The sequence below is a fragment of the Tribolium madens genome, unplaced genomic scaffold (genome assembly GCF_015345945.1).
Source record: "Tribolium madens isolate multiple individuals breed KSU strain unplaced genomic scaffold, Tmad_KSU_1.1 Scaffold_97;HRSCAF=244;Tcas5.2_LG3a, whole genome shotgun sequence".
NCBI lineage: Eukaryota > Metazoa > Arthropoda > Insecta > Coleoptera > Tenebrionidae > Tribolium > Tribolium madens.
The window spans coordinates 4,038,633-4,056,600 of record NW_025401069.1 but is presented as its reverse complement, the minus strand read 5'-3'; the positions used below and the strand labels follow the sequence as shown (position 1 = coordinate 4,056,600).

Below are 17,968 nucleotides of genomic sequence, written 5' to 3'. Positions count from 1 at the left end.
TTTAAAATGTTCGTACTTTACGAATTTTAATTACACACGATGTATACGAGTAAAAGATTAAATAATGAATAGGTATTGACTGCATTGTTATGGATTTTTCAGGGAAGATTATAAATGTAAGTGACTGGAGAAAGTTGTTTACTATAAATGTGATTTAGTTACCCAACTTCGCCCAATAATTTATCATTATAAATGAGCAACATCCCGGATACGCTATAAAAAAGTAGATACATTTTTTTTCCAAAAATGATAAATGCTTTACGCAGTGATAAATTATTAATTGATATTTTGTATTGACAAACTTTAAATCAAGAAGTCTCTAGAATCCAATTAAAATGCCAATTTGCACTAAATCTCATCTTTCCGAGGTCCTTTTCCTAATCAATATTTGCTCGCAGTTTTACTTGTGTGGTGTAAGTCACACTAAAGTTTTAATTGCTGGTCTCAAGAAACTATACTTTAAATGAATAAATCGCCATTTTAGATATAGATACATTTATTTAACATACGTTAGGGAAGGCAACATTTCTGGATATAAACATTCAATATGTTTTGTATTTATTCTAAAGGATTATATTGAACATTCATGATACATTTTTCAGTTCAAGTGTAACTCTGATGTAAAGTTACAGGTCTACATTCAATTACATTTCAACACTACAATTTTATTTTGATTATAGTGTTAAAAACAATACAAATCTTATTTAATTGTCAACTACTTTCAAGTTAGGGCTCTTTATGTTGAAAGTTATTGACAAATGGTAGAGGCAAATGTAAAAACAAGAAAGAAAATTGTTGAAACTAACCTAGAAGTATCGAGTAGACACACGCAACATTAAATTATGTACAAATGATATAATAACTAGGTCTTTCAAGTCTGGCTTTAACACATAAATTTTACAACCCCATAAACAAATGTATCGTTTTACAACACACAAGCATACGAATTGTTACAAAGTATTTAGTCTTCTTACAAATTAAAAACAAAATTTTATGAGTTTCGATAAGCGTAATGTTTTTTCAACATTGAGTTTTTCCTAAAAATTACAAAACAGTTTCATTGGTACAAGTTCGTGGCCCATTGACCAACGAATACCTAGAAGATCCGTTTCTGGTCGTAACGGCACCTCTTATAAACAATTCCTTAAAAGTCTCCCTAAATTGTCGCGACATACCACAATAAATAGCAAAATTTATCGGATAACTTAGGATTATAAAAAAATTTGTAAACAGAATTAACGTATTTGCTACATAATAGTCCAGAAACTCAATAAACGTACTGGATATAATATGCAACAAAGTAACTACCACTAAAGGAATCTCTACAATAAGAAACACCGTTACTACGACTATCAGCATCAGAGTGGTGCAATTAGAGTCTCTTAACTTCTTGCATTCATTCTTTTGATTCTTCTTGGAAAGCAGTTGCTCTCTTCTCTGTTGCGCTTGTTTCAATGCTCGAAACAATAGGATATTCAAAATTACGAGAGCTACACAAGGAATTAGATGCACAAATAATACCCTGAACATGAAATACGTTACAAAGTAGAAATCCTCGGTCACGTATTCCTTCACCCAGTGTGCATGTTCCCGTTTGCACACGTGTGTTGTGTGGTTATTCCATAGCACGTCCACCTGTAAAAAAGAAACACAGTTGGAGTAAATTGAGGTGTTGTAACTGTAGCTTTGATCGTAAACTTAAAGCGGAACTTATTGTCTACGTCAAATGAAGACTGGCAAAAGCAAAAGGGAACAAATTGAAATAGCTTGGAAGCATTTGGTCACTTGAACATTTTTGCACGTAGAATCGCAGTTTTGGTGAAAACAAGTCACTTAAAAGTGGTGATGTAGTTAAAACATCAACGGTCCAGTTACGGCTTACACCTACCTTTTTATGTCAGACGAGTGTATAATTTCTTTTGAGAAGAAAAAAAAAACAATTTTACAAACCTAAATAACCTGTAGTTTTATACAATCCGAATATACTACTCCTATTATTTGATATACTGCATTTTTATTTATCAGAGAATTAACGTTTTTATAATTTTTAGAAAAACACAAGCAATAGTAAAAATTCGATAAAGAAACAAAAAAAATTGTTGATGCCAAAAAAAACTGAAAAACGGTTTTGTAGTGTAAACTTTTGACAAATTAATAACAATTATTGTGAAATCATTCAATCTTTTTTTTAAATAAATTAATAAGTATCGATTTAATACATAACATTTAGTTGACCAAAATTGTCGTTAATAAATTGAAAATTTATGAAAAAAAAAGTTAAGCCTGTTTTCCGGAAAAATTTAAGTGTAATACTAAAAACAATCTTTTTTAAATTTGCGAATAATTTTGACATACATCGATCACAATCAGGACAATCACAGACTGGAAAAATAAAAGAAATGGATAAAAAAGGTTATTTTTTTGCACCAGACCTATTAAGTATTATACGATACTTTTTCTCGAATAAAACGTTTATTTTGATTAAATTTTTTTGCTGCTTTCAAAGCATTCAAAGTTTTACAAAATAATTAATTCGTTTAAGTTTCCTTCCGGCGAATTCTCTTGAAATCGGTAAAAAAATATCTCACAAATAATGGATTTTACTCTTGTTTTTTTTTTTTTTTTAATTTGCCGATGTGCGTAGATCTTTACATACAAACTAAAAAAAAATTATTTTATTAATATATGTACTATTTATATTTTAACTTTTAACTCAAACGTCAATTCTATTTTGCGTTTAGAATAAGTCTATTCCAGCACCCAAATGATGTCATTTGAGTGCTTTAATAAGACGTTGGCGTAAATTTAAATTTAGTGACGGACTTTCTTCACTATTCATTTTCAAATGTGATTTTTTTTAATTTTCGTTTTTTTATTTATAAAATGATATTAAGCCGCAAAATAGAAAAAATAGTATAAAGCACTTGTTGTAGAAGGTTTTTCAAGCGCTCATTTGTTTCTCAACTCGCCGCCACGCGGCTCGTTTCGGAATTTCAAATTTGTGCTTGAATTTGTGCAACTTGTACTTTAATATACAGGCTGTTTCGTTTTTATTGTTACAAATTTAAACAGGTGATGAAATATTCAATTTTAAGACAAAAGTTTCCTATGAACATGTATAAAAGAAAGACATGCGTTTTTTAATGGGATTTTTTCACTATTGCAGAATAGATAAAATTGCAAAAGTTGGTACAGCTGATAACCTTTAAAAAACGAATTCCAAGATTAGTTGTCAAAATTTTTAATCACAGGCGTCTTAAACGGTAATACAAATTTAATTTTTAGGTTTATCCTCTTTATGGTCTGTAAACATATGTGTAAACTGACATTACTTAAAAACGGTTGTACTCGTATCGAAAGAACGCACCAGACCAATTTTTTGTGAAAAACTATAAAATTTAGAATTGTGTATCTGAAAGTGGTAAGAACCAACAGCCAAAATAGTTAGGGAACTTTTACCCTAAACTCCCCAGTTTAGGACGTCCCTGAGTAAAAATTTCGACATTTTATCCTTCAATTCGTTTGAGTGTATATAGGTTATCAGTTGTACCAAATTTTGTAATTTTTTCTACAATGGTTGCTGAAATATTGGAAAAAATTCATTAAAAAATGTAGCCATTATTAAATTTTTTAATATTCGACAATGTTGTTTTCTAATAAAAAAAATCATTAATGTACTTGGGTACATTTTTCAATAGTGGCAAGATTTTTTTGATGTTATTTCGTCAATTTACAAATAATCTGTCGATGTTTGAACATAATTTTCCGCATATTTTGGTTAAATCAGATATGTTTTTTATCCGTATATTACCATAATTTTCTCAAAACAACGTCGGTATGCTCGCTGTTTTAATTTTTTTTTTTAATTAAAGCATATTAAATTTCAATTACAAAGCGAGCATTTCAATTAATGAACCAGCGAATGGACGCATTCAACAATGCACTAGTATCGATCTTCGTTTCAACATTTAAATTGAAACAAACTACTATTCAAATCTAACTTTAATTAAAAATATCTCTTTGCAAAAAATCAAGTACAATGAAACAAGTGGAGTTCAACATTTCCACAATCTTAGGACAATTCCGGCGATTATGCAGTAATTGATGGTAAGAGTTCCGGTTGTAAATTTTATGTCGAAGTGAGTTTTATGGTAGCTGAAAAACGAAGGCGACTAATAAATGTTCCATGAACATATTTTCTCATGATTAATGTTTGTTATCAGTGTGACACGCCCGCAGCTCGCATGTTCAAGTTGTTAAATCATGAATTTTATCAGAACAAACTCTTTATTTATTTTTTTTCCTAAAACTAGTCATACTTCTTAGCTGATAACGTTTAATGCAACAGGTGTGAGAAGGTTCTTTGACCTCTGTTAATCCGACTTGATTTTGAAATATTCCGAATGAAAAACTAGATTGGTATTGATGAGCTAAAAGCGAGCACAGTCTTTTTTATTTCAGCGTTTTTTACAATTCATTAAAGCTTTATTTTTCTCTTGTCGTGAAGGAGGGATGGAACACATTTAAAACAATGAAAGCGTGTTTTATTGCAAACGAAGAAAGTGTACCCGTCAGAATTCTGACCGTAAAATACATGATTTCTATGCATTTGGTCAAATTTAATGGAATGGAAATTTATCACATTTTGGCGAGGTGACTTTTTCCTTTAATAAATTTATTTGCCAGTTATTTATGGATGTAACTTTAAGAAAAAATGGGAGAACCTGGAAAGAATAATCAATGGATAGACTAAAGTTACGGTCGGTTCGTTCCTGAAATTTTAAAATATTCTGAAAGTCTTAGTTTCTCTTATAAAGAATAGAGCGAATATACAAATAAATATAAAAATATATTAAATTTATACAAATAAATTTTAAACATACGATTTAACACATTTTAATAAGGCGTTGTTTTTAATATTTTTTTGTGATAATATTCTAACATGCTTATATTTTATTTTTACTTTCCTCGTCTGTGGCTAAGCAAAAATTAATTTTTTTATTTTACATTTTTCTTTTTCATGTAAAAACAAAAAGTTATATTTAAATGAATAATAATTGCAAAACATGAATAAGTGCAAATAGCGTTTTTAAATACCTACTAAAACTCTCTTGAAAATATTTAGCGAATTCTGTGACTGAGAATTGTAGAACATGTCCGAAAATAATGGAGTGCACTATAGAAATTAGAACAAAACTAGAAGTGGAACCAGGAAACAATACACCCTATTAAGCTGTGTATTCTTGATTTTGCCTCTGCGCTGACGGCGATAACATTAACTTTACTCATGTTCAAGCAGAAAGCATGTGAAACTTTGGGGTTGTAATAAGCGTAAACCTGAATTCAAGTTATAACAAATTTGTATTTAGATCATTGTTAAAAAACTTTGTATTCTACTTAAAGTCTAGAGTAAAACTGAGCTTTTCAGGGAAGTAGACATTTGTAAGTTAGTTCCAACTAACCAACTATTATTTCCGAGATTTTCAAATATAGTTCAACAAATAGGTATGCATAATTAAAATGCTCTTAATCAAAATACAGTAAGTGAGTAAAATTTTATATATTTTTTTTTCAAATTTTGATGTTAAACACTTATTTAAAGGCCTGATGATGATAATAACGAGGTATTTAAAAAAAATTTTTTTTGAAATATTGATAAAATTAAATTGTATTTATTTTCTATCTGCATAAATTAAAAATCTCATCAGAAGGGACAAGGTTACTCTATAGACTCGTCTATACATGTATGCGTTGTGTTGTAAGTATCTGTAGCACAAGTGTATAAAGTTGCATCTGACCTGCAATGACTTTTCTTAAAAAAATAGTGAAATAATAAATTTTCGCAATTTTAATTAAATTCAAAAAGTACTTGCATTTTGGTTTATTGATAATTAGTTATATAAATTTGTTTTCAATTATTTACTCAATTATAAAATGGAAATATTTTAACAATAATTCAAAACGGAATCCAATCAATAAACGGTACAATCTGAACTATTTATAAATATAAATTAAAACAATGTTACTTAATTTACTGCTATTTGGATAAAAAATATTATTACCATGAGCATTGAAGAAGTAATGAAAGAGTTTAATAACATCAAACATAAAATTTCCGTTTGTTTCACACTTTGCAAGCGTTGAAATATAACGTTCCTACGTTTGCGATAAATTTCGCACCTTAATGACTTTGCGTAATTAATTTTTTGCGGACTAAACGAGCCGGAAAGAGTCATCACGTCACAATTTGAAACATCTAATTTGAAATTATTCGCTTGCTTGAATCCGCACAGGCGAAAATTCCTACTTCTTTGTAAGATCGATCGGTCTTGAGCGGGAATGATCACGTTATAAAAACAATCTGGGCAGGATCCAACTTATAATTATTGGAGATAATCCGAAATCAATCCGGTCTAAGTGGTACTTTTAGATAAGCATTTCGTCCTCGGCTTTATTACATTTCCTTGCTGTGCCAAGACGTATAATGAGGTGTCAAAAGCAGAACGAACAAGCTTACATCTTAAAAAGCGTGATTTACATTGAAAAACTCCCTTTACAACCAGCATCTCGCCTTTCTTGTTCATTGCTTTCAATTTTTATGACGAACTCATGAAAACAACATATCCCAATTGAGTATCGAGTGCTAATAATGTCTTTTGTTCCGATTCTCGCATAAAAAGCCATATCAGAATAAAAATCTTTCATTAATGAGCAGCTTTAAAGTTGTTAATATTTTTATATAACAATTAGAGTAATCAGAGTTGTATCGATTGATAAATAAATACAAGTGCCGTTCCGATCCAATTACACTGTTATCACCTTCAGTGACAATAATGACAATAATGCATTAATGACATATCGGTAATGTTGCGTCCCAATTAAGAATAAGTACCCTCTGGTACAGAGATTAGAGATAGAGTCGTAAACTCGATTCGGTATGTTTCAACGCTTCGGATTTCTAATTAACGTAACTAATTGGAGAGAGGTAGAGCTCCAATATGGTCGTATCAACAGAGTACGTTAGATGGTCGCTTTACGACGTCGTGAACATCTATTGTAATAAGCAGGTTAATTTTCACAATCGAAGCTTATAATTGCAACTCGCCTAATAATATAATGTTTACTTACCGTGCTATATTCTGAGTCAAAAAATCGGAAACCCTGATGAAGAGCTGCTATGACTAGAATATAGATAAGACACTTGTAGACGTTAGACATGGTGCACAATTTTCGTGCAAGAGGCGCATGACATACGAAAATGTACCTCTGTACGGCGAGGGCCAGTGTTAGCCATATGCTCGCCGTGTGGAACATGTTGGGAATTACCTGAAAAAAAATTTTGAATAACAATGAGAATCAGTTTAAAATATTTAAACAAATAATAACCACAAACTAAACAAAGCAAAGCTAATTTTTTTTGCAACAAATTATTTGCGGGAATAAATCCAGTTTCAAATCTACAGGGTGAATATAAAGTATGGAACCAAGCGGTTTTATTTTTAATCATTTGCCTCCAGCAAATAATAATTAATATAAAGTAAAGTAATATAAAAAATGTGACCGTATTTTCAGAACGAAATTTTGTTTTGTTTTTGAGTTATGCCATTTTTTTGTCAAAATTTGCAATTTATGTGTAAAAATTTTTTTGAAAAAATTAAATATAAAGCGGATAGTTGTAATCCTTAGAGTATAGCTTTTATGAGAAAAATGATTTCATAGTGGGTTGCCATTAAAAAAAAAATTTTTTGTAGAACTCAAAAACAAAAGGAAATTTCGAAAAATTTAATTCTTGCTAAATTATCAGATTTTTATAGTACTTTATCACTCATCAATTAGTTTTTTCAAAAAATAAATAGTTTAAGCAAAAAATGTTTGGTTCCATACTTTTTATTCACCTGGTATACAGAAAATATGAACATGCAAACTACATTTATGAAATAAAATAGATCACAAATTCCGAGTCATGAACAATGACTGTTTGAATTGGCAAAAGAATAAGAAAATTTTCTTTTTCGGTTGTTTGCAACACTGTAACCACATATAAATTTGATTGACAGATACTTGACGAAACTAGGTTGTTTTACTATGAAATTGCCATGTAATTTGGGTGAAAAAGTTGGTACCTTATATCGATAATTTGTAATCGAGTAATCTTTGGATCCGAAAGCGTATGTCTGTGAAATGTCTGTCAAATAAAATGACAAGTCAAAAGATAAAATGGCATGATCAAAAAGATGATGATTTTAATAACTAAATTTATGATTTACCTTCAAAAAAGAAGGGTCCTATTGCTATAGGAGTACGCCGGCGACTAATTTTACCCCATTTTGCTCTTTTACCTTTCGACTTATAACTTTATTTGAAACGTTTCACGTGCAGTTAGTTCGAAAACAGACATACGTTTTCGGATCCAAAGATGACTCGTTTACAAATTATCTTGATCTCTCGATACTTTTGTTATTTCAACTACATACAGTGAGCGTCAAAATTATGGAATAATCTTTTTAACACTGAAAATATTTTGTTTTTGCAACAATACTCGAACAAACAGGTCAATTTTTTTTTAAATACACAAGTATTAACTTGATTTAAAATTTTACACTTTTTGGTTTTGACGCTCTCTGTATATTGATATCCATTAAACACCGCTCTTTTTAAATCAAGTTAGATGCAATATGTGATTCTTGTAATTGAACTGAAACGTCAACTTCTTCAATACCAAAAAACAAGGTTAAAATAAAAAATGTTTAATAGTCGTGGAAAATGAATAGTATTCTACTCCAAAATATTGGCTATTATTCACTCAAATGATTACAAAACTCACGTTCTGTTTGTTTTCTAAACTTTATCTTTGCAAAATTGATTGTGAACGAACCCACCAAGATTACCAAGATTAAGATGATGAAGATGGTTAACTTTGTGCATACTACTAAAATTGTAATTGTAATGTTATGTTGGTTTGGTTAAGTGTTCATGGTGTGTTCACAACGAGCTTGTCACGGCCCACTGTGACGTCGAATTTAAAAAAAAAGACCCGTTATTTTCATTTAGTCATTTGGCAGATTTATTTATTTACAGTTCACAATTGTGTTGTTGTTGGTTAATTAACTTCTTCTCCAGATTTAAAATAATTTTATGCCGTTGAAAAATTGTAAGAAATCGAGGATTCCGTAACAAAAATAACAAAAAATAAAAAGCTTATACTTTCGTTCTATTTGATTTTCCGATACTCCTTTGACACTTTATTTTTACCAATCAGACGAGGACAAAACTTATCAAACTTCAATTTATTTATGAAATGGTCTGTTAAAAAAGTGAGTTATTGACATCTTTCACAATGTACCTGATGTTATCCAATAAGCAACAGGTTTCCGACTCAAAAAAGAATAACAATGTATTTACTTAAATAAAGCGTGATGATAATAATAAAATTAATGAAAATAATAATCGGTCTTTGTTGTCATTTCAGGAAAATTACTATATGTTGTTTTAATGAGAAAAATTAAGCCTGCTATGAACAAAGTGGTGGCTAAATTAAATTTTATAGATATAATGAACTTCTTAATATGATTTCCTCCACTTTAATAGGTACATACATTACAACAATTATGGCACATAATTCGAAAGAAAATTGCAGACATTATACCGCTATTTTACTAGCACATAACATACGAGTTATGAAGAAGCTGACAAATAATCCATAAAATGTAGTAAATCTCTCTTTTAGCTCAAAACAAGCAATTTTATTTCTTTGTTAAAAATAATTTTAACTGTGTTTTCTAATTGTTTTCTTCAAGACAAAAGGGTATCGACTTCATTATAAAATTACTTCGTTTAAGGTCGAGCTGACGCAAATAAGGCTTTAAACCTTTTGTTTTTCCGTAACTGTTCTCTGTCACTTTTCAAAGCTCGGTTTTATTAAAGTTCGCTAAAACGTAAATTGGAACAAAATTGTTCGCGGCCGCAAAATTTTAATAATCCGTTTAAAATTTCAGAAAATATAAGCAACATTTAGTAAAAGGAAACGAGCTTAGATGTGTGCCAGATGCTACAATTTATTGCAGTCAATTTATGGATTTTATCTCTCCTCCATAATAATGTTGTTTGTAGAAATTCGAATTCGTATACATAAAGTGCGTTTGCCGTATTGTTGCGGTAAAAATAGAACAACACTCTCGTAAAATGAAAAGGAAATTATTTTTCTGATCTCACGCCTCGAATATCAAGAATCCTCTTCTTTAAAAGATTAGCGATACAAATTTAAAATGCTAAGCTCGTACTCGGTGACCCTTTTAACTCGCATTTGAAAAAAGAGACGGAAATATCTTGCAAAATTAAAAAAAAAACTTCAGTAATTTTACACAGTGCACATACAGGGTGTCAATTTTAAAACTTGCAATCTCTAGAACTGAAAAAGTTATCGAGAATCATTCAAAACCGTTTCGATGGTTTTTAGTGGGAATCAAAATGGTAAGTGGTAAGTGACGCTCCTCCCCCACCCTTGAAGCCACAGCCTCCTCAAATTGAAAATTTTAAATGGCACTACCCTACTTGTGATATATCGTTGGAAAGCTCATAACAAGCGCTTTTCAAAACTGTCATACAACAGCCTATTTAGTAAAGCCGTTTTTCCAATTATTCAAAAACAAAGACTTTAAATTATCATTTTTTTTTTGTTATATTTAAGGGTGGGTGAAGGTGGGTCACTTACCATGTCACTTAGGTTCCCCCTAAGAACCACCAAAACGGTTCTGAGTGATTCTCAACAACTTTTTCAGTTGATCGATATTGCCGATTGCAAGTTTTAAAATTGACACAGTGTATAATTAATTTACTAGTAAAATATTATTTGCAGTTCTGTGCAATAAATATACTTGTTGACATCAAATTATAAAAGAGTTTCTGGTATTTACAGCATTAAAATGAATGTTTATTTTTTTCTGTTCATCCAGTAAAGTTATTATCAAGCACTTTAATGTCACATTAATTATATAATTCCTAAAACTCAGTGCAAAGATATTATCGTCTGCTAAAGGTAAAATTTGTTCTGTTTGACTCGCATCTAGAGCTATTAAATTAATTAATTAATCGGAGGTGCAATGAAATAGCTTTGTATCATTATTATAAAAGTAAAACTTAAATGTAGTACTTTAAATGCATAGTCAGCTCTGACTTTAGTTATTATTATTATACATATAATTGTTATTCCAAGAATTATTGCAGCATCGTGTTTATATTTAGCATCTTTCTAGCTGTAACTGAAGTGAAATAAAGTATATCCTACATGTGGTTCCAAAAATTAGAAATTATAGATTATATTTCACTTCCTACATAAGAATATACGAAAAAAATTTCCATTTTGGTATTTTCGCTGCCAATTCATGTTGTACTTGTAAACACAGAAGATAAGTAAAACATTAATATTCCTACTTCTATCAAAGTTGTATTTCCCCATTAAAAACCACAAAATATAAAAGGTACAAATTCTCTGTGACAACCACATCACAATACTCACAATAGAAAGCGCAAGGCGCATGAAGAGCATCGATTTGAACTAACTTAATAAATAAATGCAAATCTGAATTAACCAATTTTGCTACATTTATGAAATAAGCTAAAATAAAAAGTGATTGGCTTCTCACGTTATAATGGCCGACCTCAAACGAACCAATCACATCAATGTATTTTTTCAATAAATTAAAAAATCTAAACTGAATGGTTTTTTACATTATTATAATATAGCCCAATAGCAATGCTTACAACTTTTACGACAACCCTTACTTTAATTCATTAAAGGTTTTTTGTTCTAAGTAACAAAGTGTTCGAAAATATCTCGAAAGCGAAAACACTGTCTTGTGTTTAGTCTAAAAATCGGTTAGGGTTTTTATTATAAATGACTCACCTTGGTATGTTCAGTTTAAAAAATCAGGTCAATAAACAATGGGATTGAACACAATATAATGCCACGAAAATGGTGGATGCGCCGGGCTAAATAGTATAATTTTCCAGAAATCCAGAATTTATTCTCACTACGAATATTTTTCATAGCAATGATAATATTACAATAGTTAAACTGACATTATGTGTGCAATAATATTATCTACATTCTCCGGATTTCTTAAATAATTTAATTATTGCCAACACATAGTTTTGAATAATGACTTTTTATTAAGTAAGCCTTTCTTTGTTTTCTGTATAATTTTCTCATTTAAAGCAGATTTGGTCTGCTTTAGCCTATTCCATTATGAAAACGTTAACCACCGACAAAGCATTAAATGTTTGTAATGTAACTTTTCAACCTTTAACTAAAACCGGAATGTTCTTTTGGCTTCACTAAAATTCCAACAACTAATTAGTTTCATTATTAAACGCAGACCAAGTTATTTATCATGGGGAAAAGCAATCTCTGAAATCTGGTACTTGAAATTTATCGTCCATTGTGAACCATTAACTTACGATAGATTAATTCCCTCGCAATTACACGTAATTGCAATTACCTTAATTTTACCTGTGCACTTATTGTACCAAGTTCAATGTAAATTGTAAAGTACAAATTCCGTGACAAATATAAAAGTACGCTAATGGGCCACTTGGTGGTAACTTGAAATCAGAAACGGCATTTTAGTTGCCGGCGTAGTTTTCATTCATGTCTGACATGTCGTTATTACATTTTCTACATTGTACCCTACTAAACGAACAAGAAAGAAAATCATTTCACCAAGCTGGAATGATAAAAATTCAATACATACAGGCTGTCCCAGAGCTCCGTATTTCTTCGATTACTTTGATAGTAAAGAAGATAACGAAATGCGTTTTTTTTTTGGACGATAGACATTCGTTTTTTCTATGGTCCAAAAATATTTTCGTTATTATAGGTAATTTCTATATAGGGTGGCGCAACAAAGTTATATTTTTTCTTATGGAACACCTGGTATATTATACGCTTATTTGAAAGAGTTTTTAATTCTATGAATATACATATTAGGTTTTATGGGTCTATCATGAACCGTTTATCATTTGTGGGCAATTTTATGAGAAAAAATTACCATTTTTGAAAAATCACAACAGCTTTGCTAGAAAGAAAAAGTGAATAAAAACAGTTGCAACCATTTTTACTAAGTCTGGTCCTAAGTTATTATGGTAGAAATTCAATAAATCTTTGCAATTACTGCAGAGTATTGACATTAGTAAAATGTAAATTATCTTGATTTTTTCAAATGAAACACCCTGTATATTATTACTTTATCGTGTAGAGCTTTTAATAAGCTTTCTAAAAAACCTAGGGTTTGGAGTTCTAAATCTTACCTATTTTATTGTACACCTTTTTAAACCTACAAAATTTTAAATTATTCTATTTAGCGTTAAAAATCAAGTAGGTTTGCGTTATTTCCTCTTCTAAAAAAATTGGATAATTTTTTAAAGTTACGTTATCACCATACATCAATTAAGAAAACAGGTTGTTTATTGAAATACTGAGTAAAACTCAAGAAACGCTAATTGGAATTTGAATTCAATGCAACACCTTGATTATAAAAATTTCAAAATTTAATTAATTCTATAGCAAATATTCAAAAATCCTGCCATTCCTCGTCAGACAGACGTMTAGTCTACGCATAAAGAAAAGTTTGATTGCCCTCAGCATTTCAACAGAGATGTTATTAAAGACTTCAATTATTCTTTTTTCCATGTCATTTGGAGTGGTGGTTCTTGTTCGATACACCTTCTTTTCAACACACYCCGATAAAAAGAAATCAATTGTAGTAAAATCTGGAGWTTGCGGTGGCCAGACAATAGTTCTCCCCTCCTAATYTAACGATTACGAAATCTGTTGCTAAAAATTGTCACACAATTCGACAAAAATGAACAGGAGCTTCATCATGCTGTAGTTAAATAATTCTACATTCTCTAACAAACTTTATTGATGTATGGTGATAACGTAACTTTARAAAAWTAACTTTTTTAGGAGAGGAAGTAACGCAAACCTACTTGATTTTTGAGGCTAAATAGAATAARTTAAAATTGGTATGTTTCAAGGGTGTACAATAAAACAGGTAAAGTTTARACCTCCAAACCCTARGTTTTTTAGAAAGCWTAWTAAAAGCTCTACACGATAAAGTAATAATATACAGGGTGTTTCATTTGAAAAAATCAAGTTACTTGATATTTTGCGAATGTCAACACTCTGCAGTAGTTGCAAAAGATTGATAGAATTTTAACCATAATAATTTAGAACCTGACTTTAAAATGGTTGCAATTGTTTTTATTCACTTTTTCTTTCTAGCAAAGCTGTTGTGATTTTTCAAAAATGGTACTTTTTTCTCATAAAATTGCCCATAAATGATAAACGGTCCATGATAGACCCATAAAACCTAATATGGATATTCTTAGAATTAAAAATTCTTTCAAATAAGCGCATAATATACCGGGTGTTCCATAAGAAAAAATATAACTTTGTTGCGCCACCCTATATAGGAAGTACTTACAATGACGAAAATATTTTTGGACCATAGAAAAAATGAATGTCTATCGTTAAAAAAAACGCATTTCGTTATCTTCTTTACTGTCAGAGTAATCGAAGAAATACGGAGTTCTGGGACAGCCTGTATGTGTTTCATTTCAAGAAAAATAGTTTGAATTACATGTCTTTGTAGTATATAAAATTTTCGGATATTTATTAAGTCAAGTTGTTAAAATTTGATTCTTAAATGTATATTTTTCTTAATAACTCATATTGGGCAAATTTATTTGGTCCAATATAAGTGTTCCTCGAAATTTATCTCAATTTCTATTTTAATTATTTAATAACCAAGACAATTGCTTGTAGACCAGAAGTCAAATTACGAATATTTCAAATAAATAGAAAGTGACAGATTTTCAAAAAATATTTTTTTCGGGCGCAATACAACTTAATTGGGCATTCTTATCCTAACAAACTCAGAACTAATTGCTCCATTTACATAAATTCTCTTCTAATTGGCTTCCACGCTGGTCTGAGCGACGATAATAAAATTATCATCTTCACAGGTTGAAGGTGTTAGCGCAAATTGTGATTATAAAAGCAACTTGTGTTTGCACTTACCTCGTGCATAACAAACCAGGCATAACAAAGACTTATAGGCCAAAGGGGCTTGTAGTGGTTCCCAAAGGAGTACATGTAGATAAGCCAAGGAGCCGGTATTAAAACCGTGAACATATCACAAAGAGCCATCGCCATCAAAACGACGTTTGTAGGAGTCCTCATCTGCCTTTTGCTTAGTACAACGACGATTAAAGTATTCGCGATAATGGTTATTATCAATAAGAACGGCATAACGTAGCCATATAAGGGCACGGCGTAGGCTATAGGCATTTCCATCGTGATGTTAATGTACTGGATTTTGTCCACTGAAGTAACATTTGGTACAGTTTCGTTCGTGTAAGTCTGATTCGGAAAAATCAGCGTCGAGTTCGACGCCATCTCGCCCATTTTAATCTCTTCAAACACAAATTGCCATTTTCTTATAATTTTCACAACAAAGTTTCATAATGATACTTAAGAAACTAATTTCGAAAATGATAAATTCGATTAGAAGTGAAAAATTGCATTTTCAACTACCACTCAGCAAAATTAATTCAATTAGTCCTTTAATTGGCATTGTTGATTATCTTCAGACTCAATTTAAATTCACTGATGTTCTCTCCGGAGTCACTCCCTTTGTTAAATCTGAAACAAAAAATCAGATTTCAAATGTTTTGCTGATAAGAAAAAAAGACCCAAACTTACAAGCCTCGCTAGCAACTCGAAACTTTTGCTGTACTGAGCTGAATTTTAGATCTTTCATAGTAATGGGAATTGGAAGTGTAACTAAAGCACGTTTCGAAGATTATTTACCTTCGGTTGGATTTGTTTTCCATGCCAATTCAGTCCGATGCGCTACCAAAACGGTTTATTCCGTTTTGCAATCACACTCGTGACAATAAACTTTTTAGTTGCATTTGAAAACGTAGGCGTAAAAGCATTCTTTATGGAGAACATTCCAGATTAATTTGTACTACGCATGTTTAAACTTTGACAGGTGGATACATTTAAATTGTTTGAATTAGTGGACGATATGAACCTAGGCATGACTCTAACGAATTAATCATTGTTATAGATGTTTCTCTAGTTTAAAGGTTATCAGATGGCCAGTTTCGAATAAGTGTGTTTTATGTGTGTTTTACCATAAATTTAACTTTTGTGCAAAGACATCATTTACTTTTAAAGCACGTAAGAAATGTTGATCTGATAAAAGTTTATTTATATGGTTACACATAGTTAAGTAATAAGTTTATTTTATGTTGATTTCTTCTATTTTTCATGGTTTTAAAATGTTTCCAGCTTCACTCATTTTAATCCTTTCTAGAGCACTTACAGAGTCAGAAAATAGAAATTTTAATTAAACATAATTTTCTTGGTTAATGAAGAAATTGTGACTACTCGTATTTCTTTGTAATTATAAATTAAAAATAACTACGAGTACTGCAGTAAAATAATTAAAAAAGTTATTCCTTTAAATTCTTTTGATTTTCACCTTAGGTATAGAGTTTGTTTAAAGGTTTTAGTCTCAGTCTAAGCAAAAATGTATGTGTGAATTTATTATATTAATTGACTTGCAATCGAGTTAACGGGGTTGTAAAATATGTAAATTGCGTATCAATATTCTACAACTAAAACGAAGCTCGCAACTAGAAATGCCATAAATTTCAACTATCGATTTTACGTTTTGCGTGTTTAGGAACTGTTTCTTTTAAAAGTAGTTGTAGTTAAATTATAAAAGAGGTAGAATTTACAAAACGTCTTACTTTTGTGGATAAATCCAGACACATTGTGCTCAAAGTTATCTATTAGTCTGCAGCATCGTATAAATCTCTATGATACAAACCCGCTTCTTCCATCTCGGCTGAATACTTTTCTACGAGATCTCGATTCTGCGTCGGAGAACGAACTGTATGTTGATCTTTTATCAAAGCTTTATTTTTGTTCAATGTTTTGTTAAAAAAAAATTGTTGTCGAATATACTACCCATTGTAATGGAAAAATATCCACATAAATAATGATTTGTAAGTTTGTAATCATTTTTATTAAACCTCTAACATACAGAGTGTCCATTTTATCTGTTCCCGCTTGAATTATTTTGTGTAAAGTATTAACTATTCTAAATTGAATTATTATAGTCGGTGCTTGACTATCGAAAACTTCAAAAATATTAAATTCAAAACTCAAATGTATAATAATGGGAACAACAGCAAGAAATTAACAAATTATTGTATTATTGGTTGTCTATTTATGAAATTTAAGGAGGGAACTGATAAAGTGGACACCCTGTATATCTAACGTATATTGTGAAATTACTAAAAAAAATATTTCTTACGTAACAATTTATTACAAAAAATTGATCATAAATTATATCAATAAAAATTAATTTCTTTTTCGAGTTTTGTAGACAACCTACGAGTACCCTAAAGAATTTTCGTGCAGAAATTTCTTCGTTGTTAAATAACAACTGTCTAAAGCAAATTGTTGTAATATTAATTGATGATAACTTGAAAACTAAAAAATAACAGTATTTTTCAAATAACCTATTGTGTGTAATAACAACTTACAGATTTATTTTAATAGATTATAATTTATTATAATAAGTTAATGAAATCTGCATTAAAACACTGTTTAAAAATAGTAAACTTGTTAGAATAACACAATAATTATTCATTTATCTGAAAATCCATTGTATGTCGATGACACCAGCTTTGTTTTAACAAGTCGACTCGAAAATATACGCAATATGATAAATTACTCTCTCAAACAAGTTAAACGTTTATTGTGAATAAATTGTGTACCAACAAAAATTGAGCAAAATGGCAAAAACTAAACTGGTAATATGTAGATTTCGAGATATATTATTATTTGTTAAGAATTCTACCCCACCTTTAGTGTAAGAGGTTAGGGGGT

General features: G+C 30.2%; 1 protein-coding gene across 5 annotated transcripts in view; it reads right to left on the bottom strand.

Moving 5' to 3' along the window:
- Window positions 1-478: 478 nt before the first annotated feature.
- The window catches only part of LOC123014777 (sex peptide receptor), a 94,428-nt gene continuing 76,938 nt past the window's right edge, over window positions 479-17,968 (bottom strand). For all 5 annotated transcript variants that reach the window (XM_044414048.1, XM_044414047.1, XM_044414049.1 and 2 more), the window contains 3 exons: window positions 15,080-15,703; window positions 7,129-7,326; window positions 479-1,635 (listed from right to left, as the gene is read on the bottom strand). In XM_044414048.1, coding sequence (XP_044269983.1) covers window positions 1,045-1,635; window positions 7,129-7,326; window positions 15,080-15,466 — 1,176 coding nt within the window. In that variant the 5' untranslated portion in view covers window positions 15,467-15,703 and the 3' untranslated portion in view covers window positions 479-1,044. The remainder of the gene's footprint in view (window positions 1,636-7,128; window positions 7,327-15,079; window positions 15,704-17,968) is intronic.